Source organism: Myotis yumanensis, unplaced genomic scaffold (genome assembly GCF_028538775.1).
Source record: "Myotis yumanensis isolate MYYU_CA2020_CCGP unplaced genomic scaffold, mMyoYum1.0.hap1 SCAF_20, whole genome shotgun sequence".
Lineage (NCBI taxonomy): Eukaryota > Metazoa > Chordata > Mammalia > Chiroptera > Vespertilionidae > Myotis > Myotis yumanensis.
In genome coordinates this window covers 427,733-446,426 of record NW_027223771.1, presented here as the reverse complement: position 1 = coordinate 446,426, position 18,694 = coordinate 427,733, and the positions used below count along the sequence as shown (strand labels likewise).

Below are 18,694 nucleotides of genomic sequence, written 5' to 3'. Positions count from 1 at the left end.
GTGTGTCTCACGACAATGGAAGCTTCAGGAAGGCAGGGACTCATCTGTCTCGTTCACTGATAACCCTGACACCATGGACAGCGCCTAGCACATGCTACTCAACACATGCCTGAAAGGATTATTTTATGATTAATCAATATCCTTTTTTTTATAATTAATATCCCTTTTCCCTCCTATGTTGTAAGCTCTACTTGGACAGAGGCCAAGTCCATTGTAGTCACCCTGGAAGCACTCGATAAAAACTACTTAATTGACTGAACGAAGGCGCACAGCGAGGCTGTGAGGAGGCCATGGCTGGGCTCATCTGCGGCTCGCAGGGCAGCTTGGATGCAGTTGTGGTGCCCCTGGCTGCCACCTGAACACAGGTGACCTAAATACAGCGGGTGATTCTGATCAGCGCCAGCAGAAAACACCAGAAGCCCTTGGACACAGAGATCTGAGCACACAGGGTGGTTTCTGCCTCCACCGTGCAGATATTTGGTCCCAGGAATGTGGGGAAACTGCTTTGACCTGAAAATGTGCCTTCTAAAAACAGACTGCCCGGAAGACCCTCTGCTAGGAACATCTTCCTGCAAAACTCGATCCTACCTAGGTCTCAGATCACATTTTCAGTCTGCCTTCCTCTTCAAGCTGCACTCAAGATCCCCTAGGTTGCTCTAGCTATTAGTGGGTAAGAGATCTGCTCTAGGAAAGAAAAGATGTAAATAAACAAAACACATTTTGTAAGACGCAGAGAGAGAGCCAAATCTCACAATATCAGACTCAATCTGACCTCTCACCTAGGCTGGAGGAGCTGGAATGAAGTGCATCTGATTGGGGAGCCTGTCTTTTTTTTTTTTTTTTTAATGTATATTTTTATTGCCTTTCAGAGACGGGAGAGATAGAAACATCAATGATGAGAGAGAATCACTGACCGGTCGCCTCCTGCACGCCCCCTCCTGGGGATCGAGCCTGCAACCTGGGCATGTGCCCTTGACCGGAATCAAACCCGGGACCCTTCAGTCCGCAGGCCGACGCTCTATCCACTGAGCCAAACTGGCCAGGGCGGGAGCCTGTCTTGAAACCACTTCACTAAAGCACCTTCTTGCTCATGTTCCATGACAGCCAAAGCAGCCGCAGCATTTGGAAAAGAATAACAACACAGCCCTGGCTGGTTTGGCTCAGCGTCGGCCTGTGGACCAAAGGGCCCTGGGTTCGACTCCGGTCCAGGGTACATACCTCGGTTGCAGGCTTCTCCCCGGCCCCGGGCCTGGTCAGGGCTCGTGCAGGAGGCAACCAATCAATGTGTTTCTCTCACATCGATCTTTCTTTCTGTCTTTCCCTCTCTCTTCCACTCTCTCTAAAAATCAATGGAGAAATATCCTCAGGCGAGGATTAAAAACAACATCAACAACACAACACTCTGTGTATCTTTCTTTGAGACAAACAACACAGGCAACCCCCTAAAGCATGAACCACTGATGAGACTGGGAAACTGTGGGAAATGAGTAAGGGAAAATTCTGATTCTTGGCCAAAAAGAGGGTGAGCAACGTGGGTTCTGGAGAACTTACAACCCTCTTGGGTCCACATTAACGTCGATACAAGTAATCTGACAACTAGTAAGCCCTAGCCTAACAGGTTTATTTATTTGAGATTGAGATTCCTATTAAGTGATGGGAATAATGTCTTAATAGATGTGATCACAACAGGCAATTCAATAGGACTGAAGACTGAAGTCATTCTGAGAACCTCGACTGAAATCTGAGAAACAGGACCAGGGAGAAACTGGGAGACAGAGGCTGAGAAAGGGAAGATGAAGGCCTGGCTGAGGGATTCCTGGTGAGGAATCTGGAGCAAACTCAAGAGAGCCGTCTGAAAGGCCAGGCGGTCACATCAGCGCAAATCCCTGCGTTTAGCCTCTGAACGGCAGGCTAACGGAACTCCCTGGAGGCTCGTCTCTGCTTTTCTTTTAAACCCGAAGCTGCACTTTTGAAACCCAGGTTGTTTTTGTCACGGAACCGTCAAAGTCTTGCAGAGTGTGAACCTCAGAGCCGGACAACACATACAACCACCAGCCCCGTTCTGTGTGACCCCAATCAGGGCACTTAACCTCTCTGAACTCGTTTCTTCATCCATAAGACACGAAGCTTAAATGATGATAATGCACATCAATAGTCAATAAATAGTATTCCCTTCCCCCTGGCAGAACTCACTCTTCTGCAGGAACCCAGGCGGACTCCACAATGCCATCAGGCTTGACCCTGTGTCTGTCCTGCGCACCGCGCTGCGTCCTCATGCAACCACAGAAGGGCCGACACCGGGAAGTAATGGCCCAGATCGGCGATGCCACCATTGCTCCCGCGGGAGGGGCTTCCCTTCCCTGCACAGACTAGAAATGTCCACCAAGGACGTACAGAAACCAGTGCCAATGCTGTCGTGGTTGGGAGGATACACACTTGGTCCGAGGCCGCAGTCACCTCATGTGGCAGCGAAGGGACAAGTAAGACCCACTAAGAATTCCTGGGGGTTACAAACATGATGAACGCAGCCTCAGAGCGGGAGGGGGGGGGCGGGGGGGGGGACCTGCAGGCCCGCTTCAGCCTCTTTTGTGACATTTCCAAGGTTGTGCCAATTTCACCAAGTGCTTGGAAGGCAGATATGTGTGTGAAGCTGCATCCATTTTTCTACACTGACAACCTCTCCGGGCACATGCCCAAGCTCTCCGCTGGAGAGAGCGGCTCTGGGGGCTCCAGTGTGACCGGGCCTGGCCAGCACTCCATTCTCTGTGAACGCCACTTAATTATTTAAGGAATGGGGCATTGTTTCTTTTGCAGGCGAAGCATTCAGAATATTTAAAATGCAGGGGAGAAGCCAAGGAGTGGCTTTTTTTAGCTTCCTCCCTTGAAGCAAGTGGTATAGCTTTCAATCAAGCGGTGGGATTCCAATTCCAGTTTTCCAGAATATTCCATCCTTAGGGAGGCCTGCCTGCTTTAACAGAGAAGCAGCGGTGGGAGAGACAGGAAGCTCTGCAAAAGCCGGGCTGGATGAAGTTCCACTGTTGCCCCATGGAAGTCACTTGTAAATTTAGCGAATTTCTCTGATTCTGTTGGTGTCAAAGGAAGGTGGGAGCCCAACAACCACTTGGGAACCCGCTGGGTGTGGGGCGTTCGGGGCCCCCTCCCTCCCAGAGATGAAGCTGTGCTCACGCCAGGCCTGCGAGCCCATTTCCGTGCGGATCTCACCCGGCTCCGCGTCAGCAAAAGGACCCCATATCAAGCGGGGCGACTGAGGGCATGGGGTGTGGGGAGGAGCTGAGCACACCCAAGGCAGCGCCATAAGGAACCTTGTTCCCACACCAGAGGGTCGGCTGAGGCCCCCAGGAGGGGAGGGTCCAGTCCCTGAGATGGTATTTAATGTGCTGTGTCCAGAAAGGAGGCCAGGCTCCCAGGGCCTCTGCACCGCAGAGCTGCACACCTGAGCCCAGCAAGTCTCAGCCCACAAGTCAGTCTGAGGCCTGAGGATGAGAAAAACCTGGTATCATGCAAAGCTGCCTACTCCTCAGAACAAGGAGGTTTGGACCAAGTTTTGCATCAAAAGCATCACAGGCCACCTCCTCTGTCACCTGCCCCGTGCATACCCCACCTGTGACAGCTGCTCGCAGGCTCCCCAGATGCACACAGAGCCAAGCCCGGGCTCCCCCTCCCTCCCACTGATCTGAGTTCCACCAGAGGAGTCACTCAGAGCAAGCCCCCCCCCACCCCATGGCAGCTGGTGATCCACATGGAAACAGCTCTCTCTTCCCCTAACCCTCACCTCTTGGTCAAGTTCTCTCTTTCTAAGCTAAAATGTCCAAATCGCCTGGCTGACGTGGCTCAGTGGTTGCGCATCGACCTATGATCCAGGGGGTCACAGTTCGATTCCTGGTCAGGGCACATGCCCGGGTTGCTGGCTCGATCCCCAGTGTGGTGCGTGCAGGAGGCAGCCGATCCATGATTCTCTCTCATCATTGATGTTTCCATCTCTCTCTTTCTCACTCCCTTCCTCTCTGAAATCAATAAATATATATATATTTTTACAAAATCAAATGCCCAAATCCATTAAACAAGTGGTTCTAATCTCTTTGGGGTCACGGACCCTTTGAAAGTCTGATAGAACCTATGGACACCCTCCTCAGCGATGCACATGTGTATGTACAGTGCTCCGGGCATCTGGGGGAGGGGTGTTCAGACCCCTGCACTGGGTCCAGAGGCCCCACCTCAAGAAACCTTCCTTCAAATCCTCCTCACAGAACACCACCCAGGCCCCTCCCCCTCGGCTCTCCCTCCTCCAATTATTCCTCCACTCAGCTAAATCTGGATCAACTCTGGTGCCAGAACCAAATACAGCATTCTAGATGCACAGGGAAGCAGGCCCAGCACCTCCTTTATTATTTTTTAACATATTTTTATTGATTTCAGAGAGGAAGGGAGAGGGACGGAGAGAGAGAAACATCAGTGATGAGAGAGAATCACTGATCGGCTGCCTGCTGCACGCCTCCCACTGGGGATCGAGCCCACAACCCGGACATGTGCCCTTGACCCGAATTGAACCCAGGACCCTTCAGTCCGCAGTCCAATGCTCTATCCACTGAGCCAAACTGGCTAGGGCCCATCAGCTTCTTTACTACAGCCATTTCATACTCAGACCAAGGTCTTCAAAGTTAAAGCCAGTGTCTGGGACAACCACCACCAGGCCGACTCACACAGAGCTCACCATCAGCTCAACATCCCTGAGTCCTTCCCACACTCAGAAAGATATGGCTCACTCCCCACCCGCTTACCTCAGGGTGAGACCACACCCTCCTAGTCACCCAACCCCATGCAGGCTCTCGGGACCTCCCTGCTCTGCTCATTCAAACCTGAGATAGTCCTTCCCTGCTCCCTACGCGGGCAAACCCTCCATGGGCTCACTCAGCTCCTTGAAGTCAGCAGGTACCATCTGCAGCCAGAATATCCCTTCACTCTGATGCCTTACGGGTCCCCTGCTGCACACACAGCTGACTTGCTCCTCTCACCCCCACAGAGGCAGAACCCAAGGGGTCAGGGCGACGGGTGTCCTTGTGCCTCCCCCGCCCCCACAGGTGGCTCTCTTCACGCCCTTGGAGCAAACCAGCGCCATGGGCTGCAACTCATCCTCTGCCACCACCACACCCAGCCATTCCCGTCACCGGCCTCCCACCCCGCCTCTGAGCCGAGCCGTTTCCTGCCATTGGTCGGGGCTTCAGCTCCAGGCCCAGCTTCTTCCTCTGCCCACCTCCTGCCACTGGCACCATCCACGTGCATAGCCCCCAACACCCTGGGCACAGTCCCTTCACCTCCTCCATGAAAATGCCTTCATCCCTACGCCCCTCAGGGACCTGGTCCCACAACCTTACCAGGACCCCTCATCTCCAGGAATGCACCCCACCCCTGAGTGTGCATTTCCACCTCCCTGCCTCCTGCCCACACCGCCCGCTGCACACCGCCCGCTGCATAGGTACCCCCCACCTCAGAGACCCCCACCCGCTGACTGACCTGCTCCCCACCACCCACCTCCTGGCCCCACTCTCCCCTGAATGGCCAAACCCGCCCGCCCCGTGGCCTATCACAGCCTCGTGAGAACACCCTGCCACCCCAGGCTGGTGCGTCTGGCCATCTGCCTCCTCATGGCCACGCCCAAGCCAGTGGGCAACGTCACCAAACTGGGTGGACAAGTTTCACTTTAAAGTCATGTTCTCTGACCTCAAACTGTCACTCCGCCACAGTTCACAAGCCCGGGTTTCTCCAGCAGGCTCGCCGCCCACTCCCAGACAATTTCACACCTTTTTCTCCTCCTCAGACGCCCCACACCCCGTCCTCCACCCGCGCTCTCAGGGATGGCCTGCCTCCCACTTCATGGAGCAAACGGGAGCTCTGGGTGGAACCCAGGCATCTCCCACCACACCCAGCCTGCTCGTATCTGCCTCCTCCGCGGCCTCCTTTTCTCCTCTCCAGGAGAGGGTGCCTCCCTCCGCCCTCCGAGGGCCAATCCTTCCTCTGGTGCCGGAACTGCGCCTGTCTCCTCTGTGGTCCCCTTCTCTGGGGCAGCACTCCCACAGGCACCCACATGGCCGGAGTTCTATCTTAAATACATGCTCCCTCTACCTACAGCCTCCCATGTTAGTGTCCCGTTTCTCTGCTTCCTTAACAATCAACTTCTTGAAAAAGTGGTCCAGCCCTAGCCGGTTTGGCTCAGTGGATAGAGCATTGGCCTGTGGACTGAAGGGCCCAGGTTCGATTCCGGTCAAGGGCACATGCCCGAGTTGCAGGCTCGGTCCCCAGTAGGGGTCGTGCAGCAGGCAGCCGATCAATGATTCTCTCTCATCATTGATGTCTCTCTCTCTCTCCCTCTCCCTTCTTCTCTGAAATCAATAAAAAATATATTTTTTTAAAAAAAGAAAGAAAGACAAAGTGGTCCACATCCCCACAAACCCCCTTCCCAGCCTCCCATTCATCTTCCAACCCACCTGGCTCCTGGCTCGGCCTCACCACTGCGCTGGCTCAGGTCAGGGCCCCCAGTACCCGCCATGTTGCCGAGTCCCCGGCCTGGTCTCAGCGGTGCCCAGCACCAATGCCAAGCCCGCCTCTTTGTGACACTTCTCCATCCACCACCCTGAGGCCACTGCCCACTTTCCTCCTCCTTCCCGAGCCGCGCCTCCTCCCACTTCGCTGGCTGCTCTTCCTGATGCCACCAAGCAGTGGGTGCAGCAGGCTCCTGAGCCCTCTCCTGCTCTGCCTGCCCCTCCCCATCATGGCCTCGCCCAGGCCACCTGCAGTCTGACCTCTGCTGGCCCCAGAGGCACCAATCCACTGCCTTCTCCCCAGCTCCGCTCACCGCCTCCAGCTTCCCACGTGGTTGCCTGAGCTCGACTCCCCCACCCCACTCCGAATCTTCCCTCCAGGCCTCCCCACGTCTACCAGACGCTTAAACCGAAAACCGAAGGGGTCCTCTTTCTGTCCTCCCTCTCCCTCACCCCTTACTCCACATGCAATCCCTCTGAAAGTCCCAGCGATCTCATCTCCAAATCATTCGTGGAACCTGCCACTTCTCTCCCTCTTCTCTTCAACCTTCTAGCCCCAGCCAGAGTTCTCTGTCCCTGAAACCCAGGAACCCTGTCACTGGTCTCCTTGCTTCACTTTTTTATTTTTAATCCTTACCCGAGGATATATTCCCATTGATTTTTAGAGAGAGGGAAAGAGAGAAATATCAATGTGAGAGAAACATATCAAATGGTTGCCTCCTGCATGCACCCTGACCAGGGCCTGAGCCGGGGAGGAGCCTACATCCGAGGTACATGCCCTTGACCAGAATCGAACCCGGGACCCTTTGGTCCACAGGCTGATGCTCTATCCACTGAGCCAAACTGGCTAGGGCCAGAGTGGGCTTCTTACCCAGAAGATGGGTTCGTCGCAGCCCTACCTCACTGCATCTCAAATGAAAGCCATGCCACAGCCGACGTCGTCCCCCCTACTTCTCTCCAGCCCCACACTGAGCTCTCTCTCCTCACCTGTGGCCATACGGCCACGCAGACCTGATTTCCATTTCTGGAACACTCCGGGCAGCTCCCTCCCACTCCAGGTCGTTGCACCTGGTCCTCCCTCCACCTAGAAGGCTCTGTTCCTGTTCTTCACCTGAGGTAGCAGTTTTAATGTCACCTCTTCGGAGAGGCATCTGAACCATACACCCTAACGCCGGCTCAGCCTGTGCTGCTCTCCCTCATAGCCCTGAGCTCTCAGTTCTTTTATTTGTGGATCCATCACAGGCAGTTTGGGGATTTTTTTGGTGGGGGTGGAACCGGGGGGGCAGAGACAAGTGGTGTCTGTTTCCCTCACTGGAAGATAAATTCCCTGGGATGAGGGACCATATCTCGCCATCGATTACATTGATATGGTAATATTTTGGGTTCAAATACATTAAAACTCATGTCATCTGTTTCTTTCACTACTTTTTGTAAAATATATTTTGATTGATTTCAGAGAGGAAGGAAGAGGGAGAGAGAGGTAGAAACATCAATGGTGAGAGAGAATCATTGATTGGCTGCCTCCTGCACGCCCCACACTGGGGATCGAGCCTGCAACCTGGGCATGTGCCCTGACCGGGAATCAAACCGTGACCTCCTGGTTCGTAGACTGATGCTCAACCTCTGAGCCATGCCAGCGGGGCTTCATTCACTTCTTTAACGTAGACACTATTAGAACATGCAAAATCACGTAAGTCGTGCTCATACTTCCATTGGTCTGCGCTGGTCTGGTTGGTAAGGGTGGGGAAGATGCAGATTAGGATACTGTGTGGACCTAACCTTGCATTATAATTAAATGTTTTATGGGATAAACAGAATAAAGGGGCCTGGGCCAAGTATTCAGGGTGCACAGAAGACAGGTAGATCAGGCCAGGTGACAGCAGGCTTGAAATGCAAACCGATGAGGATGGAGTCATGAATCATTGCCACTTTGATCCATGCCTAGCAAGTAGCTTCCATCAAATACACAACACGAGCACAGATCTGAAGGCTAACACTGGGATGAGAGAGGTAGAGGGTCACCGCTTCTTGAATGAATGAGCAAATGAACACACAAATAATCAAATGAAGGCTTCCCTGGCCAGCAAAACAAATCCTTAGTCGGATTCCCACAGCGGGGAGAAGTCCTTGTTTTTTTTGTCTACACTGGCACCTCCCCGTGAAAGCAACTGGTTGGCAGACTGGTCTTCTCGGTGGCAAGTGTGGGTCAGCTCTCCTGACCTTCCCTGTCCTCTGGCCCGTGAGAGTCCTCCACCAGCACTACCCGAGAGGCTGAGCAACATGAGGCAAGGCTTAGAGGGCGCACCTCACATTGTCTGGGCCTGCATGACAGGCACCGCTCAGGACTGTGAGTGAGCAGCTGAGGACTGGGGGAGTGCCCGAGGGGATTAAAGATGAGGGATGGACTGTCTCCAACTGCGAATACCAGAAGGTACCTGCAGCCCTAACCGGTTTGGCTCAGTGGATGGAGCGTCGGCCTGCGAACTGAAGGGTCCCAGGTTCGATTCCGGTCAAGGGCATGTACCTTGGTTGCGGGCACATCCCCAGTAGGAGGTGTGCAGGAGGCAGCTGATCAATGTTTCTCTCTCATCGATGTTTCTAACTCTCTATCCCTCTCCCTTCCTCTCTGTAAAAAATCAATAAAATATATTAAAAAAAAAAAAAAGAAGGTACCTGCCAACCTACCACCCAAAGCAGAAATCATGATGATGGTGGTGGTGGTGGTGATAAACTCGGCACCATCTCTGAGTACTTACGTGGCAGGCCTTGTGCTCAATGTTTACACACATTTTCTCATTCCATCCATCACTGAAAAGATCAAGTTTACAGAGATGACTTGTCCAAGCTCACACAGACAGCCCAGGGGCTGGAGTTTCACCTGCCTGTACTTCCCCATCCCCCTCCCCGCACCACCAGACAGGAGCCCTCCGTGACAATGAACTCACAGCGCGGTGAGACAGTCAGTCCTCCCTGCAGTCTGCACAGAGGAGTTAGAGGACTCTGCCCCGTACCCACGGAGCTGAAGTCTGCCCTGCCGCCACCTCCACTGGGAGTGCCTTTTCCCGCCCTTTGGAGCCTCAATTCCTTTTCCCCACGAGGACAGAAGCCAAAGCAACTCTCCTTTTCTCCGTTTAATGGAACACCTCCAATTAAAAGCTCTTCCAATTAAAGATCCCCAAAGGGACCCAGTGCCCCGGCAGCAGGGTCTGCAATATTCCTCACTAATTGGACCCCTGTGGACGCCCCTGCACCCCCACCCCTGGCCCACAGATGAAACTCCCCCAAGAGCTGCAGGAGAACAAAGGGGCAGCCCCTTAGGGGCCACCGGGACCAAGATTTCCCCAGCTCAAGGCAAAGAGAAAGGGGCCTGGGAGGCACCTCTGTACAAAGGATTTCTCTCTCTCTCTCTCTCTCTCCTTTCTTTTGGTATGGTGTGCTCAACTCATGTGAGCTCTCCACCTTTTTTCTTTTTTTTTAAGAATAGTTTACTGATTTTTAGACAAAGAGTAAGGTAAAGGGAGGGAGGGGAGAGAGAGAGAGAGAGAGAGAGAGAGAGAGAGAGAGAGAGAGAAGTGTCAATCAGCTGCCTTCTGCATGCCTCCTACTGGGGATCAAGTCTGCAACCCGGGCATGTGCCCTGACAGGGAATCAAACCAGCAACCTTTTGGTGCACAGAACAACTGAGCCACTCTGGCCAGGGCACTGAAGGGTTTCTGGAAGCATGGCTCTCAGGCTAACTGTCTTGGCTGGTGGTAAGGCCTTATCCTAAGCTTTCCTGCATGGGGGGACACCATGGTCCCTAATTCCTCAGAGGAATAATAATAAGACTATCAACCAGGCTTGTGAATGTTTTTTAAAAATTATCTCTAGTTGTTGACAAATTTCTAAATGTGTTCCCCACAGGCATATTTTTATTCTAATAAGCTCATCTGAAATAGAATTTAGATAAATTCTACCAGGATGAGACCACGTGACTAACAGCACCCGGTGGCGGAACTCCTGGAGACTGTTGGGCATTTAGCAGACTTACAACCTGACGCTCCTCCCACACAAAGCGCACCCACCAGGAGATGGCTCCTGATGCCCGGGCACACCTCCCCTCCTGTAAGTATGACTTGGGGGCAGCCTGCACGCAACACCTAGATGTGCAGACACATGGCAAGCCATGCTCAGAGACCAGTGTATCAAAACCCGCGCAAGTCCAGCCAGCGTGGCTCAGTGGGTAAGCGTCGACCTAGGAACCAGGAGGTCACAGTTCGATTCCCGGTCAGGGCGCATGCCTGGGCTGCGGGCTCGATCCCCAGCATGAGGCCTGCAGGAGGCAGCCGATCCATGATTCTCTCTCATCATTGATGTTTCTATCTCTCTTTCCCTCTCCCTTCCTCTCTGAAATCAATAAAAATATATTTTAAAAAAAGAAAAAGAAAACCAGTGCAAATTAGAAGTTTTGTGCCTGACTGCTTTATCATGCTTCATTTTACTCACTATTTTCATTGGAAAAAAACCAAAGTCCAACTTTCAAGATCTATAAGGTCACGACTTGCGACCTCTGAGATTTCTAATCCTCTGTAAATGCTTTTTCTCCAGGGCCAGTCTGCTTTGGGACTGCTGTTAACTTCATGTGACAAAGGTGAAGGAAGTTTTTCTTTTCAAATGGAAAAGGAGGTCCTATCCCAACCCCATGTACCAAAGGATAGTCTTTTTCCCAAAGGTTTTGTGTTGGCTAAGGTGATAGATCGCAGGACTTATCTAGGCTTTGTGCTTTCTTTAAAAAAAAAAAAATTGGCTTACAACTGAAGCAGGGACTTTAACATCCTTCCTGTACTGTCCCTGCCCATCCTCACGCCAAGGGGATCCTGTGAAGGAGGAGGTGCGATACCCATCAGACAAAGGGCACCCAGGTGGGGCACGGTGCCTTCTGCTGGCACAGAACCTTCTCACCCAGGTCTTAAAGCAGAATCTTCCTGCCTTGATATTTCCAAACAAGCAGAAACAATCCGAGCAGCTGGGCCCCAGTCCACCAACCACCCTTAGCAACAACGGCGAATCCTCATGTTCGCACCAAGATTCACTAAGGAACGGTGGGTGACTCACCCAAAATTACAGTGCCACCGCGCACTCCCAGTCTTCACTGTGATCTTGGTCTCCTCCACTGTTTTTCTCTTTCAATCATTCATTTAAAGCCAACCACTGCTTTCAGGGGTTGTCAAAATACCTTCTTTTTTATTTTTTTTAAAATATACCCTGCCTTGTTCCAGAAAGGATTTAAGCAGGTCTATGAAGATGTATAAAATCAAGCAAAATGACAAATTGGAAGTAGGTGTGGATTTACATGATGATGTATATTTATAGTTATTGGCAAGAAAAAATGTCCACCCAAGGTATCTTAAGTTAAAAACCTGTGTTACAAAACAGATGTATGATATGATGCCATTTTGTTAAAAAAAAAATACACTTGCTCTATGTAGACATGCATATCTCTAAACACACAGACATATATGCACGGGGAAAAGTCTGCAAAGACAGACCAATGATTGATGATGGAGCTTATCCCTGCGACATGGGATGACAAGTAATTTTCACTTCCTTCTTCATGCTGTTATGTTTTAGTATGAACATGTAATATTTTTATAATTAGAAAAAAAGCAAAGCTATTTTCATTTTGTTAAAAAAAAAAAAAAAAAGGATAGGTGAGAAAGAGTGAAGGCAAACAGGGGAGAGCCATAAAACTGAGCAAGGGAACGGATAAATCTGCTAAAGGTGACCGTACATTTGACTGTAAGTTCCCAGGAGCCATTACAGAAAAGAGGACTGGTAATTTACACAAACAAACCATCCCTGTGCTCTGGGCCCTCCTTCAGGGGACCGTGGTGCCCTGGGCTCCAACCTAAAACCCTCAAAGCCAGGAGCTTCTGGGCTGTTTCTAACCAGAATGATGGCTCTCCCCAGAGTAAGAGTCAACCCACAGAGAGTATCCATTCATTCCTGTCACTCATTCATTCAACACACGTCTACCTAGCACCACCCCATTCCCAGTCCTGTGTATTCCTCCGGCTCTGACATAAGGGAGCTGGCTGTCTAATGAGGGTGATCCTAAATGCTAACAGCCTGCCCAGCACCACAGTGTACTGATCCCCAAAGAGCCGGGCACCACCTCTGACACCCTACGGATTACAACGCTCTGTTTAAACTCATACATAGAGCTGGTGTTTGCATATGTGGCTTATCTCCCCTTATAAAACTATGAGAGGCTCGATGTACAAAATTCGTGCAAGAGTAGGCCTTCCTTCCCCCGGCTGCCCCAGCTGCCCTTGCAGCCCCGGCTTCGTCCGGAAGGTCGTCCGGACGGTCCTTGTGCTATTCAGTCGTTCGGTGGATTTGCATATTACGCTTTTATTATTATAGATAAACCCCACAAGGGCAGGAACTAGCTAGTAGGTCTGCTCACCCTGGATCTCCAACAGACTCTCCGACTGCATTACAGATGAAGAGAGGGAATGACCCTTAGAAAGTGAAGTCTAACAAACCCACAACAGGACCAAGAGAAGCCCAGCTCCCTCCGTGTATCTGAGAGACTGTATTTTAGTCAACACAAACCCCAAATAAAAGGCCATAATGTGTAGGAACCGCATAGTCTGGTATGATTCAGGAGGAACGGAAAATTGAAGGAGCGGGATGAACATCAAAAGAAAGTACACTGGTATAGGTTACTGAAAGAAGGCCCACGGTGTTAGATAACCAAGATTGTGGCCTCCGTACACTGCAATGTAATCTTGGCTGAAAAAAACAAATGAGTGTAAACTGAAGCCAAACAGAAATACAGTAGATCTTGTTTGTAAACACTGACAAAATCAACGAGAAGTCACAACAGCAGACAAGCCGGCTTTCCTGTTGGCCTTTTGCAGGCAGGTAAAAAGACAATTTACAACCCCAGTGCTCGGATGACAGCCGAGGGCCTGAACACTAACCCCGCCACGATAAAAGCTAAATGGCTCGCTTTATCATTAAAAGAAAATGGCACCCAAATGCGATTTCTTTCTCTCTTGGCCCTTGCAACTCTCAATTAAGCAAGCTATAGAAAAGGTAATCCAAAAACTATCACAACTCCAGGCCAGCATCCAAGCGAGGCTGCCCAGCCTATGCGGGCATTAACTCAATCTGAAAATATTTATCGGGGGCCTATTCGGTGTCAGACACTGCTGGGTGCTGGAATACACTGAGGGAAAAGGTAAGACTTTATCCTTGCCGGATGCTATTAGGGAAGAGATTATATGTCAGTAAACAAAGCCCAGATGACTGCCGAGTGCCGTGGAAACAAAGGTGTGTCTATGTTAGCGAGGAGTGGGGGGTGGACGGGGAAGACGGCGCGGGAGAGTTCGTAGCAATTGGAGAGCCTGTTGGCTGATGTCGAAATCTGAAGGAAGAGAAGAAGGTATTTGCGGAGGCAGGGCCAGAGCAGAAGGAACAGAAGCTCCAAGACCCGGAGGGGGGTCCATAAAAGCCAAGGACAGCAGAGGGCAGTGAGGGCCGGGCGGAGGGGCTGGGGACAGCGGGGATGAGGCCCAGGCCTTGATGAAGGGTGTATTAGGAAGACAGTGATGTGATCTGTGGTTTTAAAAGCCAGTCACTTGGGATCTAGTGTGGAAAACGGACTGGAAGACAACCCAGCGCGGGAGCTAGAGGGCACGTTCGGAAGTTAGTCCGGGAAGGAGGCAGCCGGGGGCCAAGAACAGAGTGGGAGCTATGGTTACGGGGAGAGACGAATGCACTCCAATATGCCCTGGACATCATTCAGAGGTCGGGACCCACTGACAGCCTGGATGTGGGGCCGGGGGAAGGGAGAGAAGAATCCAGGATGACTCTTAGCAAGTGAATGGATGGGGAAGATGGAGGAGGGAGAGAACGGAAAGGAATCAAGACTTTCAAGCATGGTCCAGAGTAGAAGCCCACAGGACACATGGACTCATCAGCGTGTAGTTGACAGTTGCAGCCATGGCGGGGGCGGAGGACATGACCTAGAAAGAGAGTGCTGACAGCAGAAAGGAACCAGGACCAGCACCACCACCATTCAGAGGTCAGGCAGGGGAACAAGCAGCAGGGAGCCCAGAAGGAATTATCAGGAAGAAAGGCAAGAGGAAACTGGGGAGTAGTGGCCACGCCTGGCCACCTGGCTGCCTGGCCAGGGGGCCTCAGTGGTTGCGCATCCACCCACGAACAGGAGTGTGGTGGCGAGAAGCTGGGAGGGGAGGTGCTTCGAGGAGGCGGGGGTGGCCACTGTGAGGAACGAGGCTGGGAGGTAGAGTAAGACAAGGACAGAGCCTGGCCACCTGCAGGCCATCAGTGACCCTGAGAGGTGGGAGGCTAAGCCAGTCTATAGACTGTGAGGGGTGAGCAAACAGTGGGTGAAGAAGACAAATGGAGACAGTGGGTTTGGACATGTCTTTTATTTTTTTAAATTTTTTTTAAATTGATTTCAGAGAGGAAGGGAGAGGTAAAGAGAGACAGAAACGTCAATGATGAGAGAGAATTACTGATCGGCTGCCTCCTGCACGCCCCACACTGGGGAATGAGCCCACAACCTAGGCAGGTGCCCTGACCAGGAGTCGAACCGTGACTTCCTGGTTCGTAGGTCGATGCTCAACCGCTGAGCCACGCCGGCCGGGCGGGACACATCTTTTGAGATGTTTTCAGGTGAAAGGGATCAAGGAAGTGGAACAGAAGCAGGAGAAAGACGTTAATAAGAGCAGCTAAAGCTGTGCCACCCCATATGGCAGCCACTGGCCACCTGGGGTTGTTTAAATGTAAATTAAAAATTCAGGTCCTCGGCCACTCCAGCCACATTCCCAGCGCCCAATAGCCACGTGTGGCTGGTGGCAGCCATACGGGACTCTGCAGACACAGGGCATTTCCCATCAGCACAGAAAGTCCTACTTGACAGCACTGAACTGAAGCACGTTGTATACTGATGGGAAAGAGCCTGGAGAGAGGGAGGTGGAAGGCGGAGAAATGTTTCCTGAGGAGGTGAGAGGGGAGAGGATGGCCAGTCCCCCGGGGAGGGGCGGGGTTCTGGTAGGCAGGACCAGAGGAGGGACTGGCCATCCGTTTTGGCAAAGCAGGTGAGAAGGAAAAGGCAAGGCAGCTATACCGGAGGCTGCAGGCGTGGTGGGGAGGTGAGGCTGTCCTTGGTCGTGGCTCCTCTTTTGTCACTGAGAAAGGAGGCTACGTGTGTGTGTGTGTGCCCGCGTGGGGAGGAGAGGGAGGTCTGGGGAGGGAAGAAGGTAGGAAAAAGCTGCCCTGGGGAGTGAGGACACGGACTTACTGGGGAAACCACACACACTGCGAAACATTTCACAGAAGGGAAGCAGGACACAGGGACACTGAATGAGGGAAAGCGTCTTAGGTGGGGAGAGGTAAATTCAGATATTTTTTTTCTTAGATCCTGGTCGTGTTGACAAGCACAGCCACAACGAGGTTGCAGGACCACAGCAAAGTTTCCCGCTTGGCTGCCCTTTCCTGGTTCTTCCTCCTCCATCCCACTCGTCTCAGGAAGAATGGCATGGGTTCTATTTTCAGTTAAAATGGTTCCCTCCACCCGCCTCTGTCTAAACTGCTTATCCAGGCCTCGCTCCATCTCAACTTACAGCCCTGGCTGGCTTGTGCAATCCCATGAATTATAGAAGTGGACGTATTAAAAATGGCAGAATTAGGCAGGAGTTCCAAACAGCCCTCACCTATAAGCAGTGAGTAACAGACATTCATGGATGACAGTAACACTGCACGAAAGACATATCCCACGTTTCAACAAAATCCCCAAGCTACTCCTCCCAGTCTCTCCACGACAAAAAAAAAATAAAAAAATTATTCTCTAACATTTTCTTTATGAGTAAACGTTTTCATTTCCACAGAACTATTTGATCTCAACCGGTCGGAGTTTCAATATTTGTTTTTGATCACGCAAGTGTGCTGCGTCGGTTTGGGATTGGCTGAGGGGGGTGGGGGAGGGACAGGGAGTTAAAATTACCAGATCCCTTTATCTCCCATCTTGAGATCTACATTTGCCAACTCCTTCCCATGCATTTTTTTTTTTTTTAAAGTATGAAATCTGAGAGCTGCAAAGGTTCCCACTGCTCAAAGAACAGCCCTGTCACAGTCTATCGTGGGGTCACTGGGAATGTTACAGTCTGCTTCCCAGCCAGGGGGCCCTTGGTTAAAGCTCCCCGTTTCTGTACGGGTGAAACCCCTTGAGTCTGCACCAGTGTCTGAAGCACATCTCCTGGCCCCTCTCTGTTCCCCTGTCCTGCTCATGTTGGTCCGGAGCCCCCATACTTCCCTTCCTCAGAATTCCTCTTGGCCTGCCTCTGGTTCCTTCAAGCATGGTGCAGACCCCACAGATAGCGTTCACCAGGTAAAAGGACTCCAGAAACTCTTCTGGAGCCAGGCACATAATGCCACTGACCCACGGACAATCTTTTTTTTTTCTTTAACATATTTTATTGATTTTCTACACAGAGGAAGGGAGAGGGATAGAGAGTTAGAAACATCGATGAGAAACATTGATCAGCTGCCTCCTGCACACCCCCCATTGGGGATGTGCCCGCAACCAAGGTACATGACCCTGACCGGAATCGAACCTGGAACCTTTCAGTCCGCAGGCCGACGCTCCATCCACTGAGCCACACCGGCCAGGGCTCCCAGGACAATCTTGCCCCTTTCCCCTCCTCGCCCATCCCGTACAGGAAAGCAAGCTCTCTAGACCCACAGAGCACAAGTCTTTGGGTCATGATAAGGCCGCTAAGCGCAGCAGCAAGGGACAGAGAGATTAAGGAACTCTGATTCACTTGCAAATCCCCTCCCCCCCCCGCCCCCCGCCCCACTGTCAGGCTGTGGCTTCCCTCTGCCCACACAGTGTCCCTCTACTAATATCAGCTGACCAACCTGGGGAAGGTACCAAACCACTTCAGGTCTCAGTTTCCTCACCTGTGAAATGGGCATAACAGCCGTTCCCTGAATACTGAGGTCCCATCCTCCAAGTGCACTCACAACGGGTGAGCAAATGTAAGGAGTTTTAACTGCTGTCAGCACAGTGGCTGCCTCCCTGACTCACGGCACCTACTACTCTGAGCGGCGCCTGGAGAGATCAATCCTGCTTTTTAAATTACTTTATAGACTCAGAAGCATTAGTCACTTCGACAGAGTATGTCAACTTCTCTCCTGAGCATCTCGGTGGTTTCCAAGACTGAAGCCTCACCTAGCTCCTCACCGCCTGCCATCATCCGCAGCCATCGCCAACAGACTCAAAGTCCACCCTCCCTGTGCCCGGGGGTTCTTATTATTTCCTTTCCAGGAAAACTTGGATTTCCATTTTGTTTGTCATAAACCCAATAGTGGAGAAGGAGAAACTGCACCTACACTCACAGACACAGGCCCCGGAGTGGACCTCGCCCGGGAGCGAGGGGACCGCCGCATGGCCGAGGCAGCAGAGCCGGCCGGGCGCCGATCCGTGCGCGGTGCCCCGGCGGCTTGGAGAGATGGGCCCCGGGCCCGGGGCGGAGGGCGCGGGGTCGGTGGCGCGCTCGCTCCAGGCTCCGAGCAGACGCGGCGGAGGCCCGCAGCCCTCCAGCGCGGCGGGCGCACTCACCCCATCTCCGGCGCTCTCCCTCGCCCGCGGCTGCTCCGACGGGGCCTCTGGCGCTCGCTGTCTGCCCGCCTGGCAGCTGCTCCCCGCGCAGCACATGCGGTCGCCCGTGCGCGCCCGGCTCAGCCCCGGCGCTGCTCCATTCCGCGGGCTGCGCTGCTACTGCCGCCACCGCCAGGCGGGCAGGCAGGCGGGCGGGCAGGCGGGGGCTGAGCCACCAGGGGCAGGGCAGCCGCGTTCGGGCGGTGCCCGCCCCGCCCCGCTCCTTACGTAACCTCGTGGCCCCCAGGCCCTGCGCCCAGCCCAGGGGCGGGGGGGTGCCAGCGCACCGTAGCAACCGGCCTCCCTGGCAGACCCCTCCTCTTTGCGATTTTGCGTCCGTGCGCCCCTGCTGTTCGCCCCCCAGGAGCTCCGCACAGTGCTGCCAGGGGGCATCCTGCCTGAGTCCCAGTCGAAGTGGAGGGGGCTCTGTCGCTCCCCTTAGTTCCCAGGAAGGGGAGCG

At 52.7% G+C, this 18,694-nt stretch overlaps 1 protein-coding gene across 1 annotated transcript in view; it reads right to left on the bottom strand.

Moving 5' to 3' along the window:
* Window positions 1-18,347, bottom strand: part of HOMER2 (homer scaffold protein 2) — a 65,500-nt gene extending 47,153 nt beyond the window's left edge. Inside the window, 2 exon segments of the mRNA XM_070400527.1 lie at window positions 18,196-18,218; window positions 18,220-18,347. Of these exon segments, the coding sequence (XP_070256628.1) occupies window positions 18,196-18,218; window positions 18,220-18,291 (95 nt within the window). The 5' untranslated portion in view covers window positions 18,292-18,347.
* Between the last annotated feature and the right edge of the window lie 347 nt (window positions 18,348-18,694).